The 21383-nt window shown below is 44.1% G+C and overlaps 1 protein-coding gene across 6 annotated transcripts in view; it reads left to right on the plus strand.

The window, feature by feature from the left end:
• Window positions 1-4874, plus strand: part of si:cabz01068815.1 (solute carrier family 51 subunit beta) — a 29275-nt gene extending 24401 nt beyond the window's left edge. For all 6 annotated transcript variants that reach the window (XM_041175200.1, XM_041175196.1, XM_041175198.1 and 3 more), the window contains 2 exons: window positions 2621-2711; window positions 4494-4874. In XM_041175200.1, coding sequence (XP_041031134.1) covers window positions 2621-2711; window positions 4494-4767 — 365 coding nt within the window. In that variant the 3' untranslated portion in view covers window positions 4768-4874. The remainder of the gene's footprint in view (window positions 1-2620; window positions 2712-4493) is intronic.
• Window positions 4875-21383: the final 16509 nt, after the last annotated feature.

Genomic DNA, 21383 nt, shown 5'->3' on the forward strand with positions numbered 1-21383 from the left:
CCACTCTATGGATTAAGTTGTCACTGGCAAGGGCAGTATTTATTGCCCATCCTAAATTGTCCTGAGAAGACAGTGGTGGTCCTGCTTGCTAGACCACCTCAGAGAGCAGGTAAGAGTCAATCACATTGGTGTCGGACTGGAGTCACATATATAGGCAGCACCCAGGTCAGGGCAGGAGGTTCCTTCCCGAAGAACATTAATGAACTGAGTTGAATTTCTACAACAATCTGACAGCTTCAACGTCAAATTTACTAATATCAACTTTTTATTTCCAGATTTTATTTTTAAACTTAATTCAAATTCTCAAGCTGCTATGTTGGGATTTGAATTTATTTTCACTGGATTACTAATCATTACACTGCTGTAGCAGGGAGATGGGGCTCAACCAAAATGACAGAGATTTGTTGGACTACATATTCTCGTGTCCCCCAAACCTCTTAGTTTCTTGCTTTCAAATACTTCCACTGCCGGCAGTTGTAGATATTACTGTGAACGTAGGGCTATGGTGCCTGTTTCTCAGGGTTCTGATTATGTTGGAAATACACAGCAGGTTCATCAGGGGCATCTGACAGAGAGAGGGACAGGTTAATCTTTTGGGTGCATCTGGAAGGTAAGCGAGTCTCTCAATAGAAGAACTAGATGAGGGGATGGGGAAGTTTGGAGAGACACAAGAGAACAGAAAGGGTTTTGTTGTTCTTTCTTTCCAATACAATGTTACCACTTTACCTGGCATTTTGTTCCTTTAATGCCTCCATATCACCATTCACTTTTAACACCTTTTTAAAAAGCCTGTTTGTAGCATTTCCCATTAATTCTCTGTGGCTAGATTTTGCATTCCTAACCCTTGACTTCCATCTGCCCTCTTTTCCCTTTTTATTTTGTTCAGTCGTATTAAAGGCCTCAATTGCCATTTTGTTTTGGTGAAAGGTCCATGTCTAATGTGTTAACCAATTTTTCTATTTTCAGATGCTAGCATATCTACAAAATAATCCCAACATGTGCAGTTTTCTTTTTAATTGTACGGTCAAGATTACGATGTGGTTTATGGTGTCTTATGAATAAAGAACATTTGAAAGGATTTTGTGATAGTTCAGTATCTTACAAAATGCCTTAGGGTCAAGAGACACCAGTCAGTGCCCACAATGATCACCTGATGATATCTGGATATCAGTGCATTGTGTGGAGGTACTAAATGAAGGTTCAGTCACAAGGGAGGAAAGGAATGTTTGAGGGATAGTTACCTCGGACTATTCTTCAGTAACATCCATAACCATTTACTAAGCAGAATGGGCAGTGCTTGGCCATTTGGTCATAAGAACATAAGAAATAGCACACACTGTGGGCTATATGGCCCATTATGCTTGCCCCACCATTCAATAGGACCATAGCTGATCTTCTTTCTCAGCTATCTCAGCAGTCCATGTCCATATGCAGCAAGACCTGAACAACATTCAGGCATGGGCTGATAAGTGTCAAGTAACATTCATGCAAAGTGCTAGGCACTGATCATCTCCAACAAGAGAAAATCTAACCATCTCCACTAATTGACATTCAATGGCATTACCATCGCTGAATCCCTCACTATCGACATCTGGGGATTACCCTTGACCCCAGAAACTGAGCTGGACTAGCCATATAAATACTGTGGCTACCACAGCAGGTCAGAGGCAAGAAATTCTGCAGTGAGTAACCCACCTCCTGTCCCAAAGCCTGTCCACTATCTCCATGTCACATGTGATGGAATATTCTCCACTTTCCTAGTTGAGTGCAGCTCTAACAACATTCAAGAAGCTCGACACCATCCAGGATAAAGCAGCCTGCTTGCTTGGCACCAATCCACCACCTTAAACACTCACTCCCTCCTCCACCATCAATGCACAGTGGCAGCAGCATGTACCAACTACGAGATGCACTGGAGCAACTCACCAAAGCTCCTTCAAAAGCACCTTCCAACCCTCGAGCTTTACCAGCTAGAGGGTCAAGGGCAGCAGATGTATGGGAACATCACCATCTGCAAGTTCCCCTCCAAGCCACACACCATCCTGACAGGGAACTATACTGCTGTTCCTTCACTGTCGCTGGGTCAAAATCCTGGAACTCGCTTCCTAACAGCACTGTGGATGTACCTACACCACATGGACTGCAGCGGTTCAAGAAAGTTGTGAGCCACCACCTTCTCAAGGGCAATTGTGAATGTGCTATAAATGCCGGTCTAGCCAGTGACGCCCACATCCTGTGAACGAGTGGAAAAAAAATCTCAATTTTCCCACCGAATCCTGACATCCTTTGATTCCCCTAGTATCCAAAAACCCATAAATCTCAGTCCTGAAAATAATCAAGGATTGAGCAGCCACAGCCCTCTGGGATACAGAATTGCAAAGATTCACAACCCTTTGAGTTTCTCCTCATTTTTCTCCTCGTCTCAGTCCTAAATGGTTGACCCCTTATCCAGAGTGGTAGACTGTCTAGCCCAAGGTATTGCACTAAAGACCAATGACTAGAAATGTCTGTGTGAGCCTTTAAAAATTGCCTTGTCTACAGATACCGCAAGCAACAAATGTTGATCCCATTGAGCAGGTTACCAGCTATGTTCGTATGATTTGATTATTTTCTCTTACAGCCACTAACTGGAACTATGCTATGTTGGTGCTTGCATTCATTGCATTGTTCCTGGGATTCCTCATTCTGGTTTTATGCTCTAGGGCAAACAAGTAAGTCAGACCTTGCTGTTTACTTCCAAGTATATTAGTTGACATTTTGTAAAACCTTCCTCACTTCTGTTTTCTGCAGTAAAGTATATTTATAGCTAAAAGATCGTGTTCATTCTGAAGATTGTATATTGTAAATAATCTTACAATGGATTGCTCATGTTCAATGTCACAGGTTCTATTAAACAGGTTCCCCAGTAAATTGTCCTGTTTACTCATTTCTTTTCTCTTCAATAGATTCTAGTTCATTTTTACCTATTTTAATAGAGTTTTAAGGACGCAGAGGAGGAATGAGATTAGAAGATGCAGAAAACCAAGATAATGAATGCTAAAAGGGTTGTCGGGAAGAAAAGAATTGTTAAGAGTAAATTGTAATTGTGGGTTGTTAGAGTAAAAGGATTAGTTGGTGTGCTTACAGAATGAGAATATTTCTTTAATCAGTGAGTGATGCTGTGTTACATGGTCATGTAGCAGGATGGAGCCCGGTTAAACCTCACTCAGCTTTTGATTTTAGTTGCGCTGAGTGAGGTTTTTCTACATTCAAAGTATTATATAAAAGGCAAGTTGTTATTGCTTGAAAATGGGAATAAAGTGGCAGGTTCCAAGGAGCTGGCAATGTGCCTTCAACAATGGCTACAACTTGTATCAATATAGTGCCTCAAATGTAATAAAAATTTGCAAGGTGCTGCACAGGACCATTTTAAAACAAAATGTGACACCAAGCCACGAAAGTAGATATTAGAGCAGATGGCCAAAAGATTTGTCAAAGAGTTAGGTTTTAAGGAGCGTATTAAAAGAGAAAAGTGAAATGGAGAGTCTTAGGGAGGAACTTCCAGAACTAGGCACAGCCGCTAATGGTGGAGCAATTAAAATGAGAGCTCCTCTAGAGGATAGAATTAGAGGAATGCAGTATCAAAAATTAATTTACAAAAATTGGTTCAAAGTGTCTATAATTTTCAAGTATGATTAGTAAGCTAAAGACTTTAGGTTGATCTTTAATGGATAAATTTGAACAAGGTCTCTGAATGGATTCGATAAGGTGGATTACATATTTTGTGTGGAAAAGGGAAAAGAGAACTGAATTTAACCCCATCTCAGCTCATCTGCTGCTGAAACTTTCATTTGTGTTATTGTTACCTCTAGACTTGACCATTTCAATACATTTCTGGTTGGTCTCCCACATTCTACCTCTGTACACTTGAGGTCATCCAAAGCTCTGTTGTCTGTGTGTTAACTCACAGCAAATCCTGTTCCCCTATCACCCCTGTGCTTGCTGACCTACATTGGCAGCTGGTGAAACAACATCTTGATTTTAAAATTCTCATCCTTGTTTTCAAATCCCTCCATGCCCTCATTCTTCCCAATCTCTGGAATCTCCTCAAACCCTACAGTCCTCCAAGATATCTGTGCGCCTCTAAGTCTGGCCTCTTGTACACCCCCAATTTTAATCGCTCCACCATTGGTGGCCATGCCTTCAGTTGCCTGGGCCCCAAGCTCTGAAATTCCTTCCCTACACCTCTCTGTCTCTCTAACTCACTTTTCTCCTTCAAGGCACTCCTTAAAACGTACCTTTTTGACCAAGCTTTTGGCTATCTGATTTTATATCTCCCTATGTGGCTCGGTGTCATACTTTGTTCTATGATGCTCTTGTGGTGTATCATCGCGGTTATATTACTATTATGACTTGTTCTTGTTGAGGAAGATAAGCTTGAAGGGCTCTTCTCAGCCCTTTTTTCTGCACTTGGCCCAAATTCACCAGTCTTCCTGATCCCTTTGTTATTGTAGGAAGAAAAAGATGAAGGCACTGAATGAATTAGAGAGCATGAATGCAAAAGAGAGTGAGCCAGTGCAGAAGATGATGCTACAGTATTCAGATGAAATTGACAGCCCTGCAGAGACTGACCAGATGTTACCGACCAAGGAGACCTACATTTCCTTGGACCAGGTGCCACAGAGTTCATCTCCAAAAATCTCACCCGAACCTGGACAGATCGTGATCGAGTGGAAGGATGGAAAAATAAGTTCCCTTTTCCTGGACGCAAAGGAAGATCATGTGTAGAACCTCAAGTTACAGGACTGAGCTTGCGATAAAGAATTTATTTTTTAGATTGAAAGAATTGATTTTTGTAAAATGCTTCAAGCAAATAAAAGGACAAATAGATAGCAGGATGGCTACAGAATAGAAAATGAGAGTAAGTGGTTGTGAATAGTTACTTAGACTGGCAAAAGGTAGGAAATGATATTCTGCAAGGAACAGTGTTAGAACCACGGTTGTTCACAATTCACATAAACAATATGGACTCTTGATTGGCACCTCATACACCCCCTTAAGCATTCACTCCCTCCACCACTGACACACACAGGCAGCAATGCATACCATCTACAAGATGCACTGCAGCAACTCACCATGTCTCCTTCGACAGCACCTTCCAAACCGGTGGCCTCTACCACCTAGAAGCACAAGGGCAGCAGATGTTTGGAACACCACCACCTGCAGGTTCCCTTCCAATCACACACCATCCTGACTTGGAAGTATATCACTGTTCCTTCACTGTCGCTGGGTCAAAATCCTGGAATTCCCTCCCTAACAGCATAGTGGGTGTACCTACACCACATGGACTGCAGCGGTTCAAAAAGGCAGCTGACCACCACCTTCTCAAGGGTAATTAGGGATGGGCAGCGATACCCACATCCCATGAAAGAATTTTTTTAAATCCTTGGGAATTAGAAGTACAATTTCAAAATGTGTTTTAAGATAATAAATTGGAGAGTATAGTTTAATACTGAGGAAGACTGTGACCAGATACAAGAGGGATAATAATAAACTTGCAGAATGTGCATGTAATTGGCAAATAAATTTCAATATATATTTTATATATATATATATATATACACACACAATATATATATGGAAAGCAAGTGTCTAAATGGGGTAGAGGAGCAAAGAGATCTAAGGGTACAGATACACAAATCACTATGAGTAGTGAAACATTAATAAGGCTGTAGTTTAATTCTAGAGGGATAGAATTGAAAAACAGGGAAGTTACGTTAAACTTGTACTGAACCTTGGTTTGGCTACACGTTAAAATTATTAAACGGTGATAGGGTCTGCACAGAGAAGATGCTTCCACTTACAGGAGAGACCAAAACTCGAGACCATAAATATAAAAGAGTTCAACAGTTAATTCATGATAAACTTCTTTATCCAGAGAATAGTAACTATGTGGAGCTCATTACCTTAAGGAAACATTGAGGTGATTATAAGAGATGCATTTAAGGAGAAGTTAGATAAGCACACTAAGGGAGAAAGGAAAAGGTGGGTATACTGATAGGGAAGAGGGACGCAAGGACCAAGTGCTGACAAAGATCAGATGGGCTGAATAGCCTGTTTTTGTGTGGTAAAACTTAAGTAATAAATCTGGACATGTTTCCTATGAAGACAATTAACCCATGTGGGCTGACTTGCTACACGTAAAGAAAGGAGATTATCTCTTTTGCCCTTAAAGAAGGGAGATTATCTCTTTTGCCCTACGTGGTTTATTTTTATACTTTAAGATTCATCGCTGACATCTTTTTAAACCATGTATAGCGTTCAGAAGCTGTTTCCTGATTTTTAACTAACAGCATGCCTCAGTTTGTAACAGGCTCCATTAACAGATTCTTCCCAGATTATCTGTGTCTAGAGAGCATGCCTCCTCCAGTCTGCCTGTCTCTACTTTGCCTGTTTGTATCTGGGTGGCCAAAACTGACATTAGGCTGGGTTTTGATGGAAAAATAATGGCTTGGGAACAAGGCATGTGCAAATTAATATGCAAATTCACCAGCAAATTCAAGGGATTAAAAAATAAGCTGTGAGTTGGGAATCTTTAGAATTTTGCTGGTTGATTTATGCTGCTTTGACTTTTGCTTTACACAAACAGCATCTCACCCTTAACTGAAGAATCTGAAGAAGAGTGATATGGACTCGAAACGTTAACTGTTTCTCCACAGATGCTGTCAAACCTGCTGAGTTTTTCCAGCATTTTCCGCTTTTATCTCACTCTTAATCTCCTTGTTATTCTGAAGAAATTGCTGGATTTGCAGATTAATTGTCCACCGAACTCACTGCCGAAACCTAATTCTGGTAATTGAGATTGTGAGTACCTTTCAACAATGTGATAATTGTTTGGGGGGAGGTGGTGGCACAGTGGTAATGTCACTGGACTAGTAATCCAGATGCCCAGGCAAATCCCTCAGGGGGCATGGGTTTAAATCCCACCATGGCAGCTGGTGGAATTTAAATTCAATTAATAAAAGCCTGCGATGGAAAGCTAGTCTCAGTAATGGTGACCATGAAACTATCATCAATTGTTATTAGAACCCATCTGACCTTTAGGGAAGGAAATCTGCCGCCCTTAGCTGGTCTGGCCTACATGTGAATCTGGACACACATTAATGTGGTTGACTTTTAACTGCCCTCTGAAATGGTGTGAATGCAGAGATGGGTAACAAATGCTGGCTTTGTCGGTGACACCTTTATCCCATGAAAGAATAAATTAATTGTTAATATAATGCCAATCAACTTCTCTGGCCCAGAACAGGAGCAATAAAATATTCAATCTCATCGCTGTATGTAATCAATTGTTAGAGATCTTTAAAATGTCCACATTTGATTATTTTCTTTTCCACTCTGTCACTTTACTACTGCTTAACCCATATTTATTTCCTTCTCGCTGTTTCCCTTTCTTTATCTGGTTCTAATTCACTTAATTCTTAGTTGCTCCTCAGTTTCTTCTCTAATCGCTAACTGTCATTGATTGAGGAGCTAGGCAGTTCCTCCCTCTGTACCACCAAGGTCCCAGTACCCTTTGCACTCACCGTGCTGTTACCAGCTCACACTTTCAGAAAATTATGGCGCAAAAAAACATTTGAGCTGAAGGCTGCAGAAAAATATCTACCTAACATCCTACATCATGAAATGTCCCATTCCAGTAAGATCCAGCCCATTATATCTTCTCACTGGTACATGAATGCTGCCTAGTATAACGATGCATATGGAATTGATTTATTGCATTAATAAAAGAACATCATCCAACAGCATAAATAACTTCAGTTAATGGAAAAGCAAAGACCGGAAGCAGAGGTTTTAGCACAAAGTGCCTCCTGCCTCCCCAATGCAAAACTATTAAAGGTTTGAGGTGTATTTAGCTCTGTGCAGCAAGTTAAAGAATCTTGTTTTCAGTAAGCGTGTGCTTTTTTGATTAAGCCTCTACACGCAAAAGAGAATATTTTCTCTTACTTTCCTATATTTGGAAATTACATCAATGGAGTTACATATATCCCCTGCCACATTAACCTGCTATTTTCAGTCTTTGTCAATGCAGCAGATTATGGGCGGAATTTTACGGCCCTGATATGTTGGGAGCAAGACCATAAAATGCAGTGAGCCGTTCAAAAGTCCATTAACTTAGGCAAGACGGTAAAATCCCGCTGGTGCAGAGTTCTGCCCTATAAACACAAAGAAACTCCATTCCCACCTGTGATAATTGCCCATTTATACTAGCTTACAGGCCAGTCTAGAAGCAGCTGTGCCAGTGCTTTTTAGTATAAACTAAGTGTACTGAGCTTAAGCTAATAGTTTCTAACTCAGCAGAAATTGGCACAGAAAGAAAGGGATCTCACCTTGGAATGCACCTAAAGTGGCAGGTCCCTTACGTGAGGGTTACTGCCGAATTAACAATATCATAACATGATTATTGCCCGAAAAAAGACGCATGTTGTCAAAGCTTTTCGTCCTGCACTCAGGACAATTCGCAAGAATACCAGATGTAAAGGGAACAACAATTTACACTTCGTGAGAAGAGAGTGCTGATTGGTTGGCAAGTGGACTCTGATAGACTCTGATTTAATATCATAACAATACCATGTTAAAACAACTTTAAAAAATGAGGATGCTTTACATCCTCCTTGCACTTCTTCTTTGAATTTGCTGTTTATTTAGCAAAATTCCTGCATAATTTTATGTTGGCAATATAAAAAAGTGCCATTTTGAATTTAAATAAACATTTGTCAAAGAGTTTAGTTGAATAAAACAACATGGAGTTGGGTGTGCTTTTACTTGATCTATGCACCAGGTCCAGGAAGAGAATGTTGAATTTCCATCATGTTCTAATTAGATACGGAATGCAAAAAAAAAACCCATATTGGAGCAGGATGGAATTTCACAGCCCCATCACAGTGCCACGGGGGCTGTAACATGTGGTGAACCATTCAAAAGTCCATTGACTTTGGCGGGAACGTCAAATCCTACTGGTGTAAGATCCCACCCATCGTGTCTGGGTGTTTCCAGCTTTGTGCCAACACCTTCAAAAATGGCATCATCCAGTAACTGAATTCGAGGAGAATGATGGTTTTCAAAACTGCCTGCAAGTAGATGGACCCAGGAGTGGCCAATACAATTTAATGTGGAAAATCTTATGGTTAATGCATATTGATGGCAAGGCCACAAAATATACATACATACATGCGTTGGTCCTGATTTGAAATGGGCCTGTCAGTTGTAGGATTTCCAGGTTAGTTTGATGGCAAGTGCTTTGGCTTATTAGAAATATGTGCAAACCTCTGTCCTAAACAACTGGCCCCACTGATTAAATGGATACGTTGAGCTGCTTTGTGTAGAAACATGGGTGTGATTTAAAAGCTGAAGTAGCCACAAGGTCAATTATTGCATAATTCTTCAACATTAAGGATGTTCTAATTTGCAGGTTTAGCTTTGCTGCAAAGTGGCTTCTGCTTTCCACTAACACTCAATTTGCAGCATTGGAGTTAAGGCCCAATTCCCCTCGAAGGAAAAATGGTTTGAGGCCCCAGTAAGGGGATAAGGTTTGAGGTTGGCACTGCATTGCTCCAGTGTGGTTCAAAACCAGGTTTTAAAAACCGTCCTTTGAGCATGCCAGGAGCTTCTTAAATCCATCTGGAGTTATGATTAGACACTGCTGACACTTCCAACCATCTTCCTAAACATTTTGGGGCCAGTATTCTGGGAGTTCTTCTCCACGATCAGAATCGTGACGTAGCAGAACCCCAGCATTCCAAACCCCAGGGCAGCGGTCATTTAGATTCATTCTTGTGAAGCCAACTTCAGAGGGACCCTCACCAGTCCTCTTGCTCACATCAGTGTGGCACATGGGACTTTGAGTCCCATTCCCAGGCTGAAGGCAAGATACCAGTAGTTTTGCAGCTAGCTCCAAAGGGAACAATTTCCTGACACTTTAAAGTAATCGATCCTCTCTGGGATTAAACTCCCTATGGGGACCTGCTGGGGTCTTCTCTAAGGCCTCAATTGTACCTCAGATAGCTGATGGGAGTTTGTAGGTTCCTTATAAAGGGGTAGAGGTGGAAATTCTGTCATGACCTGGAACGCTCCCTCTTCACGCAGTTGGTAGATTGAAAACTTGCCCTCTTTGCCCTCCCACTGGAATTTAGAGGGAAGTCCCAGCCAAGCTGTGTTCCTCCCCAAATTCCTGGTGCTTAAGGTAGAAAAGTCCTTTTCCACCCTTCCCCAATCCAGGTATTTTGGTTCCTTAAATATAGCCACCTGGAGAGAGATTGTTATTGTCTATGTAAACATTCATGCAAAGAGCTCACTCTTGTGCAATGTAAACGTGCTACTGCCTGGCTGGAACCAGTACTGCAGATGATAGCCTCAGGCCTGTCACTGCAGTGAGAATGCAGCATCAGGCTTGGCCTAAATAGCCAAGTGGTTATGGTACTGGGTTTGTAACCCCAAGATCAAGGGTTCAAATCTCACAATGACAAACTATGAAACAACGTAACTTCATCTGAAACAGATGGAAACGTGTTTGTACTCGAAAGAGTTACAAAAGAAAGAGAATGCAGCATCAATGTTGTTAATGTATGGGATAGGCTGCCACCTAGTGCAGCAATCGTAGACTCCTAGCATTTAGTTGAGCAGTCTCTTCCTCTTGGTAATGTTCCAAGGTTATGGGGTTGGACTGCAATAAATCAATAACTTCACTTTGGTTAAATATACAAATATAATCTATATATAAATATAGATTTTCCCACACTCAACTTGCTAAGGTCAGTTAAAGGAGGCTGACTGGGATTTTCCAGTTGGCCTCCAGTTGCTTCTTGCATCGGGTGCAGTTTAACAAGCAGCAGGTGAGCATTCAGGGGCAGGCCAAGGTGCCAGTGCCCCAGGGTGGCCTATAGGCCCTTCCTGCCTGTAGCCACAGTCACCCTGGAAAGGAATCTCCCACTCCATCCCTCCCCCTTCACCACTCACACCCTGCCCCCAGCCACCCCCCACCCCCACCACAGTGGTGACCTGGTTACTTTTTCTATTTTCTATTTGAATTTTTAAAGGAATTGGTGAGAGGGCACCTTTGTGTTGAAGCACCTTCTCAGTTACTTACCCTTTATTGCAGGCTTCTGCTCCTCACAAGCTGGAAAGTGTCTGATTGGTCCTTCAGCTTCAAGAGCCTGCCTGCCAATCTTAATTGGACACAGAACTTGAATCTATGCCAACTAAGGGGGAGCTCCAGTCAAAACCCCAAAGTATGCCTGTTACCCCTCAGTGGCAGGTTCCAGACCGAGAAACAGTCCCAACAATCCATATCACACTGTAAAGTGAAAATTCAGCCCAGGGAGTGTACAGGGACAGAGGGACCTGGGGATTCATGGGCAGTGATCTTTGAAGGTGGCAGGACATATTGAGAGAGTAGTTAATGAAGCACATGGGATCCTGAGCTCCATAAAAAGATGTATTGAGTACAAAAGCAGGGAGACTATGCAGAACCTTTATATAGCTCTGTTTAGGCCATAGCTAGAACATTGCACCCAGCTCCGGTCACCACACTTAAGGAAGGGAGGGTCCTTGAGATTGTCCAGAGGAGATTTACGAGAATGATTCCAGGGCTGGGGGCTTTTAGTTACAAAGTTAGGCTAGAGAAACTGGAGTTGTTCTCCTTGGAGCAAAGAAGATTGAGTGGAGGTTATATGGAGGTGTACAAAACTATGGCAGATTTGGATAATGTAGACAAAGAAAAGCTGTTGCCATTACAAGGTACAAGGATTAGGGTCACAGATTTAAGATGCAGAAAGGATGAGAGGAAGATTTTTATTTACACAACGACTGATAATGACTTGGAACTCATTGTCTATGAGGGCGTTGGAAATGGAGATAATGAACAATTTCAAAAGGAAATTGGATGGGCATGAGGGAAATAAATTTGCAGGCTAAGGGGATAGAGTAGCGGAATGGGACTGATTAGATTTCTCTGCAGAGAGCCAGCATGGGCTTGATGGGCCAAATGGCCTCCTTCCATGTTGTAATGACTTTGTGATTATTCACCATTATCTGGGACCTCTGTATACTGGTTACGGGCATTTCCTCACATGAATTGCTCTGCTGGCTGAGGAATTGTGCACAGTTCGGGGGCTACGAGGGGCAATAAATATGCATGGGAGGAAAAAATAAATAAAATAGTAACACTACTTTGGATAGTGACTCAAAGACTGGTGTGGGAGAAGTGGGTTCTGGTTAGTGGGAGACTGGCACCAGTACTGGGTAACGTGAGAGCTGTATCGTTGGGATGGTCTACACCCAAACCTTACTGGGACCAGTGTTCCTGCAAACTAGTGAAGTAGAGAGGGACAGTAGTGGGAGCAAGGGATCATATGCACAAAGCTGTGATACATCAAGGAGTAGAGACAAGGTAGGAGAGGAAAAGAGTAATATGGAAAATGAGGGTGGGAGAATGGCAAGGAGGGACAGAGAGAAAAAAAGCCTAAGAATGCACCAAGAATCAAGACTAGATGTCACAAAGATAACAAAAAGACAATGCTTGTAGCATCTGTAACAAATTAAACAAATTTATAGCGCACATTGACGTAAATAAATATGATCTGATAGTCATTACAGAGACATTGCTGCAGGATGACAAGGAATGGGTCCTGAATATTGAGGGGTATATGACCTTCAAGAGGAATAGGAAGCTAGGTAAAGATGGAGGGGTGGCATTGTTAATCAATGATGGCATTTGTGCAATAGAGATAACCTTGGTTCAGGAAATCAGGATGTAGAATCAGTTCGGGTGGAGATGAAGAATAGGAGGGGAAAGAGGACACTAGTGGGAGTGGTCAACAGACCCTCTAACAGTAACCACAATGTAGGACAAAGTTTACAAGGAAAAATATTGGGTGCCTGTGATAAAGGGACGGCAGTAATCATAGGTGACTTTAATCTACATATAAACTGGAAAAATCAGATTGGCAGTAGTAGCCTGGATGAGTAATTCTTCGAATGCTTTTAGATAGTTTCTTAGAGCAGCACATTCTGGAACCAATCAGAGAGCAGGTTACATTAGACTTGGTATTATGAATGTGACAGGATTAATTAATGACCTCTGGGTAAAAGCACCCCAAGGTAGCAGCAACCATAATATCATTGAATTTTACATACAGTATGAAAGGCAGAAGAGTGGGTCTAAGACTAGTATTTTAAACTTAAATAAGGGCAACTATGGCCAGAATTTTTTCCTCGTTGGATGGGCTCGGTGGGAGCAGGCGAGGGCAGTCAGGAAGCCGACCGTCACCCGTGATCGGCTCCACTCCATGATTCCATGCGGGCGGGCCAATTAAGGAATGCCCTGCATGGATTGTGAATGGCAGCGCTCAGCACTACCTGTGCAGGCTGGAGGAGGAGGGATAGCCAGGCCTTGTGCGCAGTTCGCTTTTTAAAAAAATTTATTAAAGACAATAAAAATTTAATAAAACATGTCCCCTCATGTAATTGTGTCACATGAGATGGGACATGTTTTTGATTTCAAAAATAAAGTTTTGATTTAATGTGCATTAGCTTTAGGAAACCTCAACCCGCTCGTGGATGAGGTTTCCTGAAAAATATAAAGGCCGCTTGGCCTTTTCGCCTGCCCACCAACCGTTAGGATGGACGGGCAGCGTAAATCTCAAGTTAATCACCTTGCTAATGGCCTTAATAGGCCTTTCAATTATCAGCAGGCGTGCAGCCGACTCTGCCGCACGTCCCCTGAACAAAATATCGCGCGAGTGCGCAATGACATCAGGACACGTGCCCGACATCATCGCGCGTCATATTACGCTCGGGGTGGCTGCATGCCAAACCTAAAATTCTAGCCTATGTGGGCATGAAACTGAGCTAGCTGAAGTTAACTGGGATACTGGGCTCGGGGATAGATCAATCATTTAAGGGGATTTTTCAGAATACTCAGAATAAGCATATTCCTACTGTAAAGTAAAATTCTAAAGGGAGGTCCCACCATCTGTGGTTAACTAAAGTAGTTGGGGAAAGCATCAATCTTAAGGAAAAAGCATATAACTGCACAAAGATGAATGGCAGGTCAGATGATTGGTCAGAATATAATGAATGGCAGAGAATGACTAAAAGGTTAATCAGGAGAATGAAATTAGAGTACGAGAGGAAGCTAGCTAGAAATGTAAAAATGGATAGCAAGAGTTTCTACAGGTATTTAAACTGGAAAAGAGCAGGTAAAGTGAGTGTTGGTCCTCTCAAGGGTGAGAATGGGGACTTAATAGTAGATAATAAGAAATGGCGGATGAAAAGAACAAAAAATTTCTTCGGTCTTCACTTTAGAGGATATAAAAACCATTCCATGAATAGCTGTAAATCAGGAGGAGGGGGGGGGAGAGGAATTTGGTGAAATTACAATCACTAGGGAAGCAGTACTGAGCAAATTGATGGAGCTGTGGGCTGACAAGTCTCCGGGTCCTGATGGATTTCATTCCAGGGTCTTATGAGAGGTGGCTAATGAGGTAGTGGATGCGTTAGTGTTAATTTTCCAAAACTCCCTAGATTCTGGAAAGGTTCCATCAGACTGGAAACTGGTAAATATAACTCCTCTATCCAAGAAGGGAGGGAGGAAGAAAACAGAAAACTATAGGCCAGTTAGCTTGATATCTGTAATGGGGAAGGTGTTAGAGTCGATCATTAAAGAGGTTATAACTGGGCACTTAGAAAATACGAGGTAATCAGGAAGAGTCAGAATGGTTTTGTGAAGGGGAAATCATGTTGAACAAATTTATGAGAGCTCTTTTGAAGGAATAACGTGTGGTGGATAAAGGGGAACCTGTAGGCGTGCTGTACTTGGATTTTCAGGAGGCATTTAATGAAGTGCCAATCAAAGGTTATTGCAGAAAATAGAAGCTCGTGGTATATGGGGTAATGTATTAGCATGGATAGAAGTTTGGCTGGCCAGCCAAAAACAAAATATGCATAAATGGATCTTTGTCTGATTGACAGGATGTGACTAGTGGAGTCCCGCAGGGCTCTGTGCTCAGCCTCAACTTTTTACAATTTATATCAATGACGTGAATGAGGAGATCAAAGGCATGGCAGCTAAATTTGCAGATGATAGACCATAAGACATTGGAGCAGAAGTAGGCCATTCAGCCCATCGATCCTGTTCCGCCATTCAATGAGATCATGATTGATCTGATAATCCTCAACTCCACTTTTCTGCCTTTTCCCCATAATGCTTGATTCTCTTACTGATTAAAAATCTGTCTATCTCAGCCTTGAATATACTTAACGACCCAGCCTCTACAGCCCTCTGCGGTAAAGAATTCCAGAGATTGGCTACCCTCTGAGAGAAGAAATTCCTCCTCATCTCTGTTTTAAATGGGCACCCCCTTACTCTAAGATTATGCCCTCTGGTCCTAGACTCTCCCACAGGGGAAATAACCTCTCAGAATCTACCCTGTCAACCCCCCGTAAGAATCTTATGGGCTGAATTTTCTGTTTGGCAGGGGGGGAGGGGGCGGAGAGGGAGTGGATGCGGGTGGGCGTGGACCTGATCGCCACTCTCAATTGGGTCTGTGCCGCCATTTTACGCGGGTGGGCCAATTAAGGCCCGCCCAGTGTACTTCATGACTCCTGTGCACAGCGGGAGTGGGTGGGCGGTGGTGGCGGGTGTGCTCAGGCCGCCAGGTCCAATGGCAACCCAGCGGCCTGTATAAAGGAAGCCCTGGCCGCCTCGGAATGGCTGCTCCCAATGGCTGGGCGAAGGGCTCTGCAGAGGGGCAATGACGTTCATGCAAGTCTGGAGGGTAGGCCAACGGGGCAGACCAGGCCGGAGGGTAGGCCATTGTTGCAGGCCAGGCCAGACGGTAGGCCAACGGGGCAGACCAGGCCGGAGGGTAGGCCATTGTTGCAGGCCAGGCCTGGGGGTAGGGCAAGGGAGCCAGTGTGCCCCTCGTTTTACGGATGACTGCCTTGCTGCCCTCAAGGAGGTGGCAGCACGGTGGGAGGTGCTGGTTCCCCAGGAAGGGAGGAGGAGGCCCCCCCAACATAATGAAACGTTCCTGGGAGGAGGTGGCAGAGGTGGTTAGCTCTCACGACGTGGTGTCTACAGGGGACCAGGCACATGCTCAGTCGGTGCCTGATGATGTGCCTCTGGAGTCGTCCGCGACACAGCAGCTGCAGGAAATGTAGCCGGGTGTGCAGGAGCACCTGGGGGAGATACATGAGGCTGTGCTCGGCTTGGTCCCTGTGGTGGAGGAATCTATCCGATCAATCACCTAAGCAATAAGCCTCATGGCCGAGCGCCATGCGTCCTCCATGGAGAAAGTAGCAACTCTCGTGGAGAGGATCCTCCAGGAGACCCATCAGGGGGTTTCCTGGGGATGTGCTCTGACCAGCAAGCCCTCACATCAGTATTGACCTCAGCTGGTCAGTGCCAGTGTGGGAGATGGTCTGGGCACCAAGTTTCCCAGCTCAGTGCCCATCCACCCACGGTGAGCAGGGAGGTTCAAGGTGACCTTACATTGGCACAGCAGCTGCCTGGCGTCTCTATGGGCTCCTCTCAGGGCGCTCCGGATGAGGGTGGTCACTCCTCTGCCCCTCTCCCAGTGACTGTAGTATCCAGTGATGACTGGGGAGACACCAGCTGTGGAACAGGCAGCTCCCTCCCAGGCGGGATCAGCACAGGCTCCACGGGCCAGAGGACAACCACCAAGGCCATCGAGGCCAACAGGACAGCAGAGTCAGCAGGATGTCTCAGATACCACTCCCAGCCATGAGGCAGCACCAAGACGTAGCATCCAGAAACGTAAACATAAGGCACCTTAGACACACCCCGGGTTTATCACTGGTGCTTTTGTGTTGGCCCGAGATGAGGTCTTTATGATTTGCTTTGATTTGGAACACCCTTGTCATTTCTTTGCCTTAAGTTTCTTTGCCTGTGATTTTAAATTCAGACATGTCACCATGTTCGAGAGTGCCTCTTTTCTTCTGCATGTGTATGGTTTCCAAAAATGTAAGGAGTGCTTTGTGGGACATTCAGCTTTATTAACAAGGTCCTTAGTTACTGTTCATAACCTGGCAGATTCGGCACTTAGGTATCAAGTATGGAGCCTACAGCCCAGGCTATGTTGTGCTAGCTGAAGGTTCGTTGGATTAAAGCCTCCCGAGTGTCCCTGCCTTCCTGCAGTATGCCCGAGTCAGTGTTAAACCCCTCAGCATTTCCCTGTGCATGTTCAACCTCGGACTCACTGCCGGACTCATCGTGTGCAGCCGCAGCCACTGTGTCAATGTCTTCATTGTCCACTGAGTCCCCCCTTTCCAGCGCTAGATTGTGGAGAGCGCAGCATGCAACCACTATCACCGACACACGATCTGGGGGGTACTGGAGTGCGTCCTCTGAGTGGTCCAGGCATCAGAAGTGCATCTTGAGAAGACCAATGACTCTCTCCACCACAACCCTTGTGGTGCCCTGGCTCCTATTGTCCTGCTGCTCAGCTTCTGTTCTTGGATGGCGGAGAGGTGTCATGAGCCACCTTCTGAGGGGATAGACCTTGTCACCTGTGGGAGCTGCCTGGGAACCTTGTACAGACTTGTAGAATCCTGTGGTCACACTATCTGCACGTTCATGGAGTGGAAGCTCTTCCTGTTGGCCAAGGCACCGGGCTCACCTGCTGGCGCCTTGATGGCCACATGTGTACAGTCTGGACATGAGGGAAGCCAGCAATGGCTGCGAAGCCTCTGGCTCGCTGTGTCTGACTTGCCTGGTCACAGTGAAGTGGATGAAGGTTAATGCCAGTCTGAACAGAGCATCTGTAATCTGCTTGACACAAGTGTGGACAGCTGATTGGGAGACACCGCAAAGATCACCCACCAAGCCCCGGAAGGAGCCAGAGGAATAGAAGTTGAGGGCAGCTGTGACCTTTGGAGCCACTGGCATGGGGTGTCCACCCCATGGACACCCCAGGAGATCTCAGGGCTGATCATCTGACAGGTATAGTTGACTGTCTCCCTTGACAGACAGAGCCTCCTTCAGCACTGCACCTCAGACATATTGAGGTAGCTGCTTCGCCGCCTGTATATCCCGGCAGCAGGATAGTGGCGTCTTCTGCGGCCCCTTCCACCTTGGACTACCTCTTGGCCCTGCGCCCCTTGTGCCTGCGCCTGGCCTCCCAAAGGTGGCTCCCCTGGAGGCTGAATGTGCACTCCTGGCCTCCTCCCCCTTCTAGCCCTCCCTTCCTCCTCAGAGGAGCTGCCTCCAGTGAACAGTTCAGCTCCCATTCCCAGGCTAAGGGCAGGCTTCCTGAAACCTGTAGGCCCAGAAAAGATTCCTCACTGCAGAGTGCTGACCTGGAGGTTAAGAGTTTAGACAAAGCAGCTGGAATGTGTTTTGAAGTACTGCAGATCACACAAGCAAGTTTCAATAACTTTGAAAAATAAATACTTGTCACTGAGCCCTCTTATCCCGCCCGTGGATAAAGATTATACAAGTGCCTCCTACCCACCTGCCCGTTGCACCCATGCGCCGACCCGAAGATTGCACGGGCACCGAAAAATCAGCGTCAGTGGGTGAGTCAAGGGCCTTAAGTGGCCTGTTAATTAATGGCGGGTGCGCATTGGACATCATTGTGCACCCGTCCACCCAAAGAAATATCGTGATGGCGTGCAGGGACATCGGGACGCTCGCCCAACGTTACCACGCATCATTTTACGCACAGACGTGTGGGGCCCACACGCCAAAGTGAAAATTCTGCCCTTTTTGTTTCAGTAAGGTCGCCTCTTATTCTTCTAAACTCCAATGAGTACAGGCCCAACCTACTCAACCTCTGCTCATAAGAAAAACCCTCCATACCCAGGATCAACCTAGTGAACCTTCTCTGGACTACCTCCAATGCTAGGGTATCTTTCCTGTAATAAGGGGACAAAAATTGTTCACAGTACTGTAGGTGTGGTCTAAGTAGTGCCTTGTATAGTTTTAGCAAGACTTTCCTGAAATATATCCATCCCTTTTAAAATAAAGGCCAACATTCAATTTGCCTTCCCTATTACCTGTTGAACTTGTATGTTAGCTTTTTGGAATTCATGCACAAAGACTCACAAATCCCTCTGTGCTGCAGCTTTCTGCAGTCTTCCTACAGTTAAATAATATTCAGCTCCTCTATTATTCCTGCCAAAGTGCATAACCTCGTATTTTCCCGTATTATATTCCAACTGCCAAGTTTGTCCCCAATCACCTAACCTGTCTATATCCCTCTGTAAACTCCTTGTGTCATCCTCATCACTTGCTTTCGCACCTATCTTTGTGTCACCCACAAACTTGGCGATAGTGCATTCACTTCCCTCATCCAAGTCATTAATATATATTGTAAATAATTGTGGCCCCAGCACTGATCCCTGTGACACTCCACTAGTTACAGGTTGCCATCCCAAAAATGCGCCTCTTATCCCAACTCTCTAGCCTTCTATTAGTTAGCCAATCCGCTATCCATGCTAATATACTACCCCCAACAACATGGTCTGTTATCTTATTTAATAGCCTTTTGTGTGGTACCTTATTGAACGCCTTTTGGAAATCCAAATATATTGAATCGATTGGTTCCCCTTTATCTATCCCACATGTTACCTCCTCAAGGAATTCTGATAAACTTATTAGGCATGATTTCCCCTTCATGAAGTTATGCTGACTCTGCTTGATTAGATTATGTATTTCTAAATGCTCTGCTATTACATCCTTTATAATAGACTCCACTGTTTTCCCAATGACAGATGTTAAGTCAACTAGCCTATAGTTACATCTGTCATTGGGAAAACAGTGGAATCTATTATAAAGGATGTAATAGCAGGGCATTTAGAAATACATAATCTAATCAAGCAATGTCAGCATAACTTCATGAAGGGGAAATCATGCCTAATAAATTTGAATAAGAGTGTTACACTAGCCATTCTCCAATCTTCTGGGACTTTTCCAGAATCTAAAGATTCTTGGAAGATTACTACCAGTGCATCCACTATCTCTGTAGCTACTTCCTTTAATATCCTAGGATGCAACCCATCAGGTCCAGGGGACTTATCGGCCTTTAGCCCCATTAGAAAGATAGGTAGCAAGGTATGTTGTGAAGAAGGCATAAGGAGTTTGCAGATGGATATAGATAAGTTGAGTGAGTGGGCAAAAACCTGGCAGAAAATGTAGGAAAATGTGAAGTTGTTCACTTTAATGTGAAGAATAAAAAAGCAGAGTTCTCCTAAACGGAGAATTCCAAGGTGCAGAGGGATCTAGGTGTTTGTGTGCATGAGTCACAAAAAATTAGTACGCAGATATATTCGGGAAAACTAATGGATTGCTATCCTTTATTATGAAAGAAATTGAACATAAAAGCAAGGATGTTATGCTTCAGCTATACAGGGTATTGGTGAGACTGCATTTTGAATACTGTGTGCAGTTTTGGTCTCCTTATTTAAGCAAGTAAATAGGTTGAGGGCAGTTCAGAGGACGTTTACTAGATAGATACCTGGATTGAGCAGATTGTCTTATGAGGATAGGTTGAACAGGCTGGACTTGTTTCCACTGGAGTTTAGAAGAGTGAGGGGTGACTGATTGAAGTACATAAGATCCCGAATGGTCTTGACAAGGTGGATGTGGGAAGGACGTTTCCTCTTGTGGGTGAGTCCAGAACTAGGGGGCACTGTTTTAAAATTAGGGGTTGGCCTTTATAGGACAGAGATGAGTAAAAACTTTTTCTCTGAGAGGGTTGATCAACTTTGGACCTCTGCCTCAGGAGGCAGTGGAAGCGGGTCAAGGAATACTTTTAAGGCAGAGGTAGATAGATTCTTGTTAGGCAAGGGAGTCAAAGGTCATCAGGGATAGATGGGAATGTAGAACCCAAAACACAACAGCCATGATCTTAATGAATGGCAGAGCAGGTCTTAGCGACCAAATGGCCTACTTCTGTGCCTATTTTGTATGTTCTTATTAATCCAACATTATTGACTAGTACTAAGTCAGAAATTAGCTTCTGTTTCTGAATCCTTTTTTTAAACTCATTCATTGGATGTGGGTGTTGCTGGCTAGGCCGGCATTTATTTCCCATCCCTAATTGCCCTTGAGAAGGTGGTGGTAAGCTGCTTCCTTGAACCGCTGCAGTCCATGTGGTGTAGGTACACCCGCAGTGCTGTTAGGGAGGGAGTTCCAGGATGTTGACCCAGCGACAGTGAAAGAGCAGCAATATATTTCCAAGTCAGGGTGGCGAGTGGCTTGGAGGGGAAATTCCAGGTGTTGGTGTTCCCATGTGTCTGCTGCCCTTGTCCTTCTTGATGGTAGCAGTCTTGGGTTTGGAAGGTGCTGTCTAAGGAGGCTTGGTGAGTTCCTTCAGTGCATC

The sequence above is a fragment of the Carcharodon carcharias genome, chromosome 26 (assembly GCF_017639515.1).
Source record: "Carcharodon carcharias isolate sCarCar2 chromosome 26, sCarCar2.pri, whole genome shotgun sequence".
NCBI classification, from domain to species: domain Eukaryota; kingdom Metazoa; phylum Chordata; class Chondrichthyes; order Lamniformes; family Lamnidae; genus Carcharodon; species Carcharodon carcharias.